Source organism: Buceros rhinoceros, unplaced genomic scaffold (genome assembly GCF_000710305.1).
Source record: "Buceros rhinoceros silvestris isolate BGI_N320 unplaced genomic scaffold, ASM71030v1 scaffold6017, whole genome shotgun sequence".
Classification (NCBI taxonomy): Eukaryota; Metazoa; Chordata; class Aves; order Bucerotiformes; family Bucerotidae; genus Buceros; species Buceros rhinoceros.
Genome location: NW_010423835.1, coordinates 42,102 through 54,151, shown reverse-complemented (window position 1 = coordinate 54,151; position 12,050 = coordinate 42,102). Strand labels below are relative to the sequence as shown.

The window sequence follows — 12,050 nt, the reverse complement described above, 5'->3', positions numbered from 1 at the left end:
TTGCCCTCATTACCAGCAGGCTGAAGGATGGGAAACACCCTTGCTGCCGAGCTCAGGCTGCCGTCCCTGCTCCGGGCATCGCTGGGGAAAGCCCCACTCCCTCTTCTCCCTGCTGGGGCACGAGTCAGCGCCAGCACCTTGAGCAGCCCCATGTCCCTAGTTTTCTACTTGCTCCATCTCTCTCCAAGCCAAGAGGTGAAAAGCCTCCCCCACCAGCTGCCCACAGCGCCAGGCTATCAGGCAGCTGGTCTAACTCTTTACTAGCTGCTTCCTCTTCCTCTAATCACAAGATTATTGATTAATAACTGTATAGTTCTGTAAAAGAGAAAAAATGCCTCTTTATGTGAAAAAATTTAAATATATAAAAACACTTCATAAAAATACTTATTTTTAAAAAAATCAAAATGCCCCATGAGCCTGTAAACGTTGCCTGTAAAACCTCTGACCAGAGTAATTTGAAAGACAGTCATTCAGGCTCGTTTCTGCCCTGTCCAGTAAGATTTTAAGATAACCAATAGAAATGCCACTTGTCTTGTACTTCGACCCTCATCCCACCCGTTTTTCTTCTTTCTTTGTTTCCAACGTGATAGTTCGATTTCCTGAAGCTGGCAATTTTCTTTGGCGGCATCATTTGTCTTTGCTTTTAACAGAGTTCTGCATGGCCTGATTCTGAGGCTTTCTGATGGAGTGGGCTTGAGGTCTGATGGGTAACACCAGCAACACCAGGATGCTTAAAATGTGCATGTGAAAATACATAGACCTAGGAACAAAAGCAGAAAGATAATATCGTATTTTTGTTGGTAAGAACATGAATTGAGCAACCTCTAAGTCCATGCGGAATTTAGTCCTAACGGATGAATGCAGAAAGAATGAACCCGGCCTGGAAAGCACAAAAAGGAACCCCTGAATTTCACACAGCCTGGTATGTATGTGGTATCTGCTGGCAAGGATGAAAATATTGCTGTGATGTTAATAAGGCAAGAAATCAATCAGCAAACTCCAGAATCCAAAGTCTGACAGCTGAGATAAACACAGGTAATTCAACCCCACACTCAGTCAGCCCTTTTCTCTTCTAATGATAGACTACAAGGCTACATCCTTCATGCTTAGGACATAAAACTTGTGTAAGTCTTACAATTTAAAAAAAAAGTGACAGAAAAATATCATTCCAAGCATGGAGATCTGACATAAATCAAACCACTCAGCTGGGAGAGGCCAGCTCATGATGTTGACAGAAGGGTTGTGTTTTTGAAGGCAACTACTCAAAGATATCTTTATTAAATATCAAATATTTTTATTTCAAATAATGTGGTATACACAAGATCAAACAGAAAAAAAATACTTAAATTACACGAGGCTCTGCAGTTTGCAGAGGATGGTCCAGCTCTTAACCACAGAGATGAACCTTTCTACGGTCTCATTTATGCTTCTTATCACATTTCTTAATATCCCTGCGAGGTGCCCAAGACCACTGCCAGGTGCACGGTGCTCCAAAAATTCATGCCCTACAACTTCCCTGCTTAACAGGCTCTGAGTTTAAACGTTCAAAGTCACCAGGACAAAAAATACTAAGGAATAAATCTAAGAGCGACTTGGAGTAATTTTTATATGGTAAGTTTCCTGTGTTGCAATCAAATGTTTTAAGAAACGGGAAATGTCAAAATTCAACCCCCTTCAAACAGACTTACTGACAGCAGCTATCTTGACTACCAGTTTTATGTCTTTCATGTCAGAGAAGGGAATGAATTCTCTTTCTTCTTAAGCAAAAACCTGTTACACTACGTTGGCAGTTCACTGTAGAAGGAAAGGAAAGTAAAGCAACGTAGTCCAGTCTTCATTTTCAAATTATTTTCTCAACTTCCGTATTTCACATTAGTTTTATTACAAGTATATTCAATTTACCCTGCAACATAAGTGTTTTCTTATTTTTATGGAACCTAGGGAAGTACTCACTCACGTCCTACAGAAGCGTTCAAAAAGAAAACCATACTCATTTCCAGCAGTGATGCCCTGCCAGGCCCCCTCCCCGTCTCCTGCTGACGGATCACACCTCCTGGTCTGGGCAGCTGGAAACCTGCTCGTTCCTCGTCGAGTCCCTCCTACTGCCAATTCACATGATTCTTAACCTCTCCAACCTTGGCCACTGTTAATGGTTGAGACTCAACCATTTTGAAAAAGGAAACTGAGTATGTGAAAAGTCATGTAAGGACACAGCAAGACTAAGAAGTACAAGCGAAGTGCTCTGCCTTGGCACTATTACTATCTCATTAAGTTACAGGAGAGCAAAAATCACCCCTCACACATTATTAGGCCTATTGTTTGCAGTCCTTTAAATGGTGATGAAATGCCAACCGCCTTTCAGTGTAATTTGGGTTATTTAACAAAAGCCTGTGCTTTTATTCTGGAGAATAATAGTCAGGAGGAGAGAACTTACTTGTAAAACTTGATCGTGGGCTCAACGGCTAGCATTACAAAGGGTGCAACAGTATAGCATACAGCCAGCTGAGTGACAACCCAGGTGACGACGTCGTAGGCCATCTTGAGAGGCACTGATGAGAGGAAGTAATGTCTGCAATTGTTTCGTATCTGCAGGGCAGAGAAGAGTAAACAGAAAATTATATACATTCATTTCCCAGGCAAAATCATGCAGACAGGTGGTGGTTTCAGCCTGAAAGGTCAGCAGGGATATATTTAACAACAGTGAGACACAAAACCTCCTCTGTCTCTGGTGACTCTGCCCAAGATGAGGCCCTTAAACACAGAGACCAGTTTACTGCATCAATTGCATCCACATGAGGGAGTTCAAGTTTGGGCTCATGCTCAACCCACAACAGCAGCTTGTGAAAGATTGCGCCCAGAGCTGGTGACACGCCAGCATACAGGCAACACAACCTAGCAGAAACCTGGACTCAAGTTTAACCTTGTCTCCCACGCTAACCTGACTGCACGGATGTGGCCGGTGGCACGCCAACTGTGCAGTCACAAGCCATGTCTCCCCGACAGCCAAGGCCAGCATGGCAGCATATGCAGAACTGGTCATGGCTGTAAGTGCTGGGAGTACTTTGTAATTAGCATCAACGCAGAACGAAGTCGCAGCACACATCAACCCCACAAAGGTGTGAAAGAGGGCTCCCAGCTGCTTGACCGTGCCAAGGTGGTGCCTGCAGCTGACAGCTGGATAGTACCTAGCATGGCCTTAGAAAAGAACAAAGAAAGGTACATACTGCTCTGGCTGCGAGCGTGATAAGGATTCCAGTGAGAAACGTAAAATAATATCCAGGATAGATACCATGCCAGAGGGCCGACAGGATAAACGTTAGAGCCGTAGGGTACCAGGGAGCTCGGTCATAGCAAACGCTGCAAAGACAAAAACAAAAGAAGAGGTTGAAGACAACTGGTCCATTGTCACCGCGCTTTGAACCTTTCTCCCTTTAAGGTCTTATTCTGTTTCCTTAATTATTTTATCTTGCCTCTGTCACAGACCAGGGCACGAGGCACTCTCATTTACTCGGAGGGTTAGATAGAAAGAGGAAGCTTGCTTGTATGCACTGAGTGTCCAAAAAGCACCAGCAAAAATATTCCCAGTGCTTACAGCATTCAAACATGTAATGGGGCAAGACTTCTTTCACCTTTATACCTCTTTCTGCAATCGCACACTACCCGTCAAAACTCTGATGGCAGTCCAAGGGCGAGCTGAAGGACAGAGACATGACCCCACCCTTCTCTGGTGAAGGGGAGTATTTTTAAGCACTGTTAATTTGGCAGATGCTGGGAACAACAGGGAGTGTCGTAAGCTACTGCGAAGCAGGGGACTCCTGCCAAATTAAGCAGCCCAAAAACCTTACTCCAAAGACACGAGCAAATGATACCAGTTCACACCAACCTGTTTGTTTGGCTGTCTGAGGTTTAACTGAAATGCTGTGCTCCAAAGAAACAAGTCAAGATAATGGACTTCTTGTCATTGGAACCATGGAAAACACTAGACATTGACTTCTATGACGCATATGTTTAACAGCAAAAATAGTTATGGTAACCTCAATAAATCTGGGCTTGCTTTTGGGACACCACACTGACTGTACACTGAGCAGTAACAAATAACAGGAGATGGTTCAATCTACAAAACTTGGACTTCACACTAGTGTTTATATACTTAACAGTCACGGGTTAAAACCAGATCATCTCAGCGCCGTGAGAAGTCTCTTCTCCACATCCTACACAAGGAATCCCTGACAAGTCTCTTCTGGTAACTCCAACCCAGACCACACTGGGGTTCTGAAGATCTAGACTTCTCTCCGGTTCTAACTGAACTGGACCCCAGTGACACAGCACGGCTCACCTCCGGCCTTGGGAAGCATAATGTAGCAAAGTGAAGCAGTACAGCAAGAGTAACAGAGGCAAACAGCAGCCTGAGAGATGCCATCAAAATGCTACTACTTTTTCTTATGGAAGGCCTGAAGTTCATTCATGGCTTTGCTGCTCATCTATAAAATGTGGGCATTTTACATTTGCAGCAATAAAACTTTACGGCACCAAACACTCTTGTATTCCACCAGCTGTTACAGACACAGGAAACAAAGAACAAGAGGTACACATTTACAAGATTCACCAGTCAGCGTTTTTCCAGGCCATCTAGAGCTTTTGGGTCTCACAAGCACGTTACTGTTTCATCACTCTTACCGTTTTAGCCAGGCAGCTGTCTGAATGTTCCAGTTTTCAATGTACATTTTAAAACTTGTCGCAGTCTAAGAAAGAAGTTCACATGAAATGTTAGCACTGAGACCTGTCAAATCAAAGATGTGCTTGCATCTTAAATTAGAGGGGAGGTACATGGAAAATGTTAATTCTAGTCGCTCACTGCTGTGAAGACAGCAGTACGCTCCTATGTTTTGGGAAGGACATGAACTAGGCTGATTGCTCACTGCTAACACTTGGCACTTGCTGTAAAATCTCACTTTGTTTTGTAAAATTAAATTCAATGTTTGGTTACTGTTCAAAATACAGGAAATCTTAAAAGCTTTCTTCTTTCAAATGTTAGTCTTCAGTTCATAAACTGTTTCATTTTTGGAGGCAATATCTTGCCGCCCATTACACAGTCTGGATTTCCCTAGAGTGCTATAAAAATAAAGTGTTATAAAAACTGAAAGAAAAGCATTATTATTTGGAGAAGGAAGCGGGAAGAGTGAAAAACACTGACAAAGAAATTTAGGATTAAAGTTAGAAGCTAATTCTCAGCACACTCGCCAGCTTGAGAAACCAGACTGGACTCCAGGGTCCTGGGAGAACCACCTGCACCTCCTCACAGCACCAGTTCCCCCAGCTTTAGGAACTGCTGGACTCTGTTCAGCACCAGTTCCCCTGCTCCCGGTCTGCTTCACCTCTGGTGGTTTCCCATCCCTGCTGCCCCTTGTTCCTCGCCTGCTGACCGAAATCTCCAAGGACCTCCTCACCAAGCAGGGACGCGATCCAGTGACACCACATTATTTTCCCATATCAGCTGAAGGGAAGGGCACACTGAAAAGAAGGATTCAAGGCAAAGGTTTCCAAGGGGCATTTGCAGAAATTTTTGCACTTCCTAGCGGAATCTTGGAGGCAAGGACCTCATCCTCTGCATTTACAAAGTTACAGTGATCAGCAATTCCCAACGCAGTACTGCCACATTTTAATCACATTACTGCACCAAGCCAAGAAAAATATAATTTCTCTTCTGACTAATATCGTCACTGTCTCGGCCTCCCTTAAGTTCCCCTGTTACATTACCAAGAGAGAAAGTCGTCACTGGCTGTCAAAATGCTCACGCTGCTGAGGCTTTCAAGTCCCCCACATGCATTTAGCCCCTGTCACATTTTAACATCCTCACAACTCCTGCCATGTGCTCATCTTCACTACAGAAGAAGTTCCCAACCCTTCAGCAATTTCACACGTGCAGGTGACGACACCTGCTGAAAACACTGTACGATCACACCTACCCTTCCGCTTCGGGGCATAAAGTGACAGGTCACGGCTCACCTGAAGTAATGGTCTCTGTAGCCTTTCCTTCTCTCATTGTGCACGTGATCCAGTCAATGGAGAGCACTCTGGTTTATGCTCCCGTAAACAGTTTCTTCACCCAGATCTCTATGGCCCATGCGACCAGTAAAGGAAAACAGGTTTTGATGGGCCTTACAGTTCAGTGGGTAGAAAAGAGCAAAGGCTCCCATTTCCCTAATTTGGCTCGACTAAAGAGCATTGCGCTCCACTCGCCTCCTTCGGCCCATCGAGGTAGGAATCATCTCCTGCCTCAAAACTGAACCAGGTATTGATTCAAGGTCTCAGAGTCATACCTGGTGTGTTGCCGCCATCGAGACGTATAAAGCATTTCTGGGCTGTGTATTCTGTACTGCTTAAGGAGAGATGCAGGCTGAGGATTAATTAAGGTTCAAAAGGAGAAAGGATGTTGAGAAAGAGGGAACGTATAATGAGACTTCCAGCTTTGGCATCTTTCAATGAAGAATTACAGGGGCTCTTTCATTTTTGAGAAGAGCTATTACAGCACATTCACTTAGTCACAGATCATTCAGTAATAAAGCAGTCAACTTGTTTTCATCTGCTTCTCCTTTTAAAATCCTAACTACAGAATTACAGGGGGAAGCTCCTCCTATTCCTGAAGAAAAGAAGCCTTTAGAAAACACTCCTCTCAGTCACATAAACATTTTCATACCCCACCAGCATTCACAAAATATTCTTCAGGGCAAACAAATTACATAGCCTGTCTTCCGCACTAGAGAAACAAACAGAAATAGCTTACAAAAGACTAACAGATGCTGAAAGTATACTGCAGTCATGAGACACGTGTGACAGATGTTAGGAGAAACGGCGCGGTTTGCTGGATGGAGCTCAGCCATGGATCAGCAGCCACCTAAGCTCGATGTGGCCCTGCCAGTTCCCAGTCAGGTTGCTCAGTTTGTACCTGTTCTCTCTCCAACTCTTGCTTGTCTACATTTACAAGGGCCACTTCAGGCACGTGCAGGGACCCAGTTCCGGCAAGGCTCTGTACAATGCCTGCTCGTGGCAGCCTCTTTCACTACCACCACCCGTCCCAACTGGGTACAAGACTGTTAAAAGACAATAAACAAAACACACCACAGACGGTGGAGAATCAGAGCTGCGAGCGTTTATGGACCCACTGAACTCAGCCGCAGTCTACGCTAATTGACTGCTCATTTATTAAACATCTGATTAATCATTTATTAGCTCTCTATAAACTATTTAGAAATGAAACCTGAATACAGATCATGTTGAAGGCTGTGCGACATGCTTTTTATCTGCCCAACAAATGATCGTGGAGAAGTTTCGGTAGCATGGACTTACTTTCCTTCCAGCAAAGCTTCTCCCCATCATCATGCCCATTTATCTGTAATTACGCCAATGCAGCCACTCCTTGAACGCACCTCAATATTCCAGATATTTAAATTGGACAACAGGTCCCAGCGGAAAGCACCCCTCTCATCGACTCCACTGAATCCATAGCCAGCTGCGTTGTTGACTGCGTCTGCTGCAATGACAAAGCCAAACCGGTCAGCTCAGACTGCTGGAGGAGCCATGTGTTCTTACAAGGCAGCACGGCATCAAATACACATTCAAGCCAGCTTTGCAGCAATTAGCATCTTCTGTTTCAAAGAGAAGCTTCCTCTTGGCAAAGGGGCATTGCTGTAAGGCGACACAAGAGTCATTCCCTCAAGAGGAAAGACTAGCTACTCCTTGGGCAGAAGAAATAAAATAGAAGAAAAATAAAACAGCAATGGTTAGAAATAACTTTTCCCATTATTTTGCATTTATCATCCATCTGAGACAGATGAATAACAACAAGAGTTGCCATAAAATGAATTAGCATTTTCCTCAAAAGGGTATCCGGATGTCACATTTTCTAGAATTCAGGAAAACTGTAGTGTCTCAAAGACACGTTTTCCATTCCTACTACGAGCTTCAACACGGTTGTTTGAATTAAGACTTTCATTCATGCTTCCACAGCCAAAGCCTTTTTTCTAATCCTGTTGCTCAGCGCCTCCCGAAGTACCTCACCGTCTCTACAAACCAAATATCAAGTAACTTCAATTACAGTCTTAATGAGTGCAAATAGAAGCTTGGCTAACAGTAGGCATTTCCCACGCTGCACTCCCGCTCTTTGCCAGGTCAGCTACGTCCCCTCTCAGCCCTGCCTGAGTCTCAAGTCTCATCACCGGGTCTCAAGATCCTGTTTTTAACGCCCTCCTGCCAGAAATCCTCTCTCACTGTACTAAGAAAACAGGAGGGACTCATTACCTCTGGATCACTGGGTGCAGCCAAGGATTATTGGGAGAAAAGAGGAAAGCAAAAACACAGGTAAGGCTTTTCCTGTGAGATCATTTACAAAATACAAGCCTGGTTAAGTTAGCTTTAGAAAGGTCAGAATTTCTTTCCCAGGAATTAAAACTGATTTGGTTTTTAAGTGCTACAAATACAAGTGCAAGCTCATGGAAGAATCCCAAAGCACAAAACTAGGGAGAGAACCTAATCAAAAGCAACAGGAGTAACAAAAAGTGAATAAATAAATGAGCAACCTTCTCTAACCTGAAACTTTAAATTTTATTTTCCATTTTACTAAATGAGTTGGATTTTACTGATGGAAAGGTCTCCAACTTTAATTCCCTGTTGAAAAAAAAATATATATCTATATGCACAAAACCCCCCAAAACCCCGAGAACTCTGTCTGAAATTTTATTTGCCTCATGGTCTGCCAGTGCCTTGCTATGAGATCGGTAACAAGCTGCAAGGCCCACAGGACCCTGCCCAAGTCTCAGAGACTGAAGCTGTGCAGAAGTGTCACCCCAGAGCAGGGGGACTTTTGGATTTACTCCTCCTTGCTGCTTCAAGGGCAGGAGGGACTGCTTAAGTGCTTCTTTGCCAAAAGCAAGAAACCATAGGGACACAGTGATACTGCAGACCCATCAGCTTGTCACTTCCCAGGCTGCTGTTTGCAGAGCGAGGTGTGAAGCGCAGAAGAATCCTATTTGTCCACCCTTGAACTGCTCTCGACACCCCAACCCTGGGCAAAGCCCAGCAGGTTTCGCTGCTGACTTGAGCAGCTCTGGCGTATCACTTTCACAGCTCCTTGGACCCAGGTGCTCAGTCCCAGGGTTTCATCGACAGCCGCGAGTTTGCAGCCACGTTCCCATGACTATTGCTAATGCAGCGAGAAGCTGAGTTTCCCGTCTTGCCATGGATCTGGAGGAATTCGGCAGCGTGGCTGGCACACAATAGCGTGACTGTCCATTTCCGAGGACAGGAAGCGCTTATCGGGCTGGTTTTCAGCAGGCACTTTTGTCATGCCCTGGGCCATGCCACCGGGAAGGATAAAGTGTCTGCTGTTCTGCTGCCTGGATTAGCAATGTCAGTAACAGAGGAAGTGCCCTGCAGTACGCAACACATGCACTTCCCAAACGCCCTCAATTGTAAGATATTTCCAGAGCCTCCGCAGCTCAGTCCTGTCACAAATCAAAGTGCAGTTTATCTCCTTGATAACGGACTTTTAGTTAACTATAATCCCAGAAAAAAAATGGAGGCAATGACTTGGTTCCCACAAAAGGAAATTTTGGAGCAAGCAATCCTGTGTCCCAAAGCCTTTCCCGTCCCACTCGTGCTAGTCCTGGCTGGCTTCCCTCAATCTGTCAGTTTTATTCACAGCAGCTTAATCACAGCCTCTCAATGAGTCCCCCTGGCTCTTTCTATCACAATGTGTTCCCCCAGCTCTTTCCATCCCATCTCAAGGACACTCTTCTCAGTTTCAGGGCTACGCATTGCTGGTCACACTTTCAGGATCTCCCCTACACACAAAGTCTTGTAATACCAGCAAAAAACCGCAATTTTTAGCCTGGCCTAGAAGGATTTGACCCCTCACACATGGATGGGAAGGGTGACTTTGAAAAGGAAGAAGCTAAAATACAGAAATATTGTCCTGACCTCCGGGCTAGCTGGCTCCCAATAAAGGAAACGTGCTTTTCTCTAAAAGGAGCTTTCTTCCTTGTCTTCTCCTTTTCCTTGCGGAGGTTCTTGGGTCCTTCCCATCACGTTCCTTGTTCCCCACCTCCACCTCATCCTATCTCCCGACCGCTCAAAGCTAACGTGTCTACAGGACCACACAGTGCCTTAAGAGGCAAAGCCTAACTCCAGTCCCCCCAAAAGCTCTGCAGCTTTCAAATACAGATACATGCGCTAACGATGTCACCAAGAGGAGAGAGAGGTCTGTTTGCCCTCTAAGGCCTGAGCCAACACGACCAATTTTAACCTCCCAATCCCACTGATACAAGTTTCAAATTACGAATAAAGGACAAAAATCAAGGTTTAGAGGAGGCAACTTTTTTTTCCCTTAAAAATCCTGTAAAAATTGTTTCAGTACTAACTTCTAAGTAAGAGGAAACTGTTACCTTGTCTTTACTGGCAAGGAGCTGGAAAGCAGATTTGGATCCAGAGGCAGGCGAAAGCTCAAAGTGATTTTATGCACATTTTTCAAAACTTTTGACACCTCCACCGCCTACGGGAACACATCTACATCTCCCATGGGAACTACAGGTCTAGAGACTAATCTGTTTTCCCCCCACCAACGATTCAGACCTCCTCCCCTATTTATGACTTAAGCTACAGAAATAAGTGAGGTAGCCAGACTTACCTAACGTCCATGCAAAGTAATACTTTGGTTTTGCTGCCTGTGTTACAACATACAGGTAACCGAGTCTTGACAAGAAGGGTGTTCTATCAAGAAATTCATTATCAATAATATATGCCATAGGAAAATTCTTGGTAAGTGTCAAGAATAAAATGAGAGATACTAGTGTGATACACAGCTTGTACATCACTGCTCCCTAAAAAGGGCAAACAACAATGAAACATTGATTAGAAACATTTGCTTAAGACAGTACTCATGACATGCAAAACTAACGCAGTTCAAGAACCAATGAAGTCAGTGGTGAAGAAGAAATAAGGCCGCAATCAAAGCTTTGGATTAATTTGCTTTACTGAACTACCCATGGATAGGTATGAAGGACAATTAGAAGTCAAAGTTTGTGATGATCTTCACAAGAGACTCCTCCATCAGTTAGTGAAGGTCCTAAAATGAGAAAGAAAACAAACAAAAACCCAAACCCTGCAATGTAAAGGAGGAATCTTCCTCATATGGACTGTCATCTCCTGGATCCAAAGACTGGATTCCTTCCGGAAGCCAAAACCATTGGTACTCAGTAGATCTTATCGCCCAGCTACCATCTAGAGGTCTTGCTAAAATTCACTTGTCCAAAAAGCACACGTGATACAGAGGATCTGCTATATATAAACAACGCCATGTGGTTTGTCTGGGGTTTTTTTACTGCTCCCTAGCTTTCCACATACTAATTTTATTTACAGACATGGCAGTAGTTAGAAGCTTGATTTCAAACACACATAGGAATTAAACTCTCCCTTGATTTCAGCTGGGGTAGAGTTAATTTTCTTCCTAGTAGCTGGTGCAGGGCTGTGTTTTGGATTTAGTACTAGAATAGTGTTGATAACACACTGATGTTTTCAGAAGTTGCTAAGCAGCATTCATACTAAGTCAAGGATTTTTCAGCTTCTCATGCCCTGCCAGCAAGAAGGCTGGAGGGGCACAAGAAAGGGGGAGGGGATACAGCCAGGACAGCTGACCCCAACTGACTGAAGGAATATTGCATATGACATCATGCCCAGTATAAAAACTGGGTGGAGATGGCTGGGAGGGGCGGATCACTGCTCAGGGACTGGCTGAGCATCGGTCAGCAGGTGGTGAGCAATCGCATTGTGCATCATTTGTCTTCCATGGGTTTTATTTCACTGTTTTCTTTATCTTCCTTTTCACTACAAATATTATTATTATTACTGTATTTTATTTTTATTTCAGTCATTACACTATTCTTATCTCAACCCACAAGTTTTACCTGTTTTCAATTCTCTTCCCCATCCCACTGGAGGGAAGGAGAGGAGTGAGCGAGTGGCTGGGGGGGGCCTCAGCGCCGGGTGGGGTTTCATCA

The 12,050-nt window shown here is 44.3% G+C and overlaps 1 protein-coding gene across 1 annotated transcript in view; it reads right to left on the bottom strand.

Annotated features, from left to right (window-relative positions):
- Positions 1 to 627: 627 nt before the first annotated feature.
- Positions 628 to 12,050, bottom strand: part of MBOAT1 (membrane bound O-acyltransferase domain containing 1) — a gene marked incomplete at its 5' end in the record, with an annotated part of 34,081 nt that continues 22,658 nt past the window's right edge. The window contains 6 exons of the mRNA XM_010140557.1: positions 628 to 760; positions 2,435 to 2,586; positions 3,225 to 3,357; positions 4,678 to 4,742; positions 7,428 to 7,531; positions 10,682 to 10,874. Of these exons, the coding sequence (XP_010138859.1) occupies positions 628 to 760; positions 2,435 to 2,586; positions 3,225 to 3,357; positions 4,678 to 4,742; positions 7,428 to 7,531; positions 10,682 to 10,874 (780 nt within the window). The remainder of the gene's footprint in view (positions 761 to 2,434; positions 2,587 to 3,224; positions 3,358 to 4,677; positions 4,743 to 7,427; positions 7,532 to 10,681; positions 10,875 to 12,050) is intronic.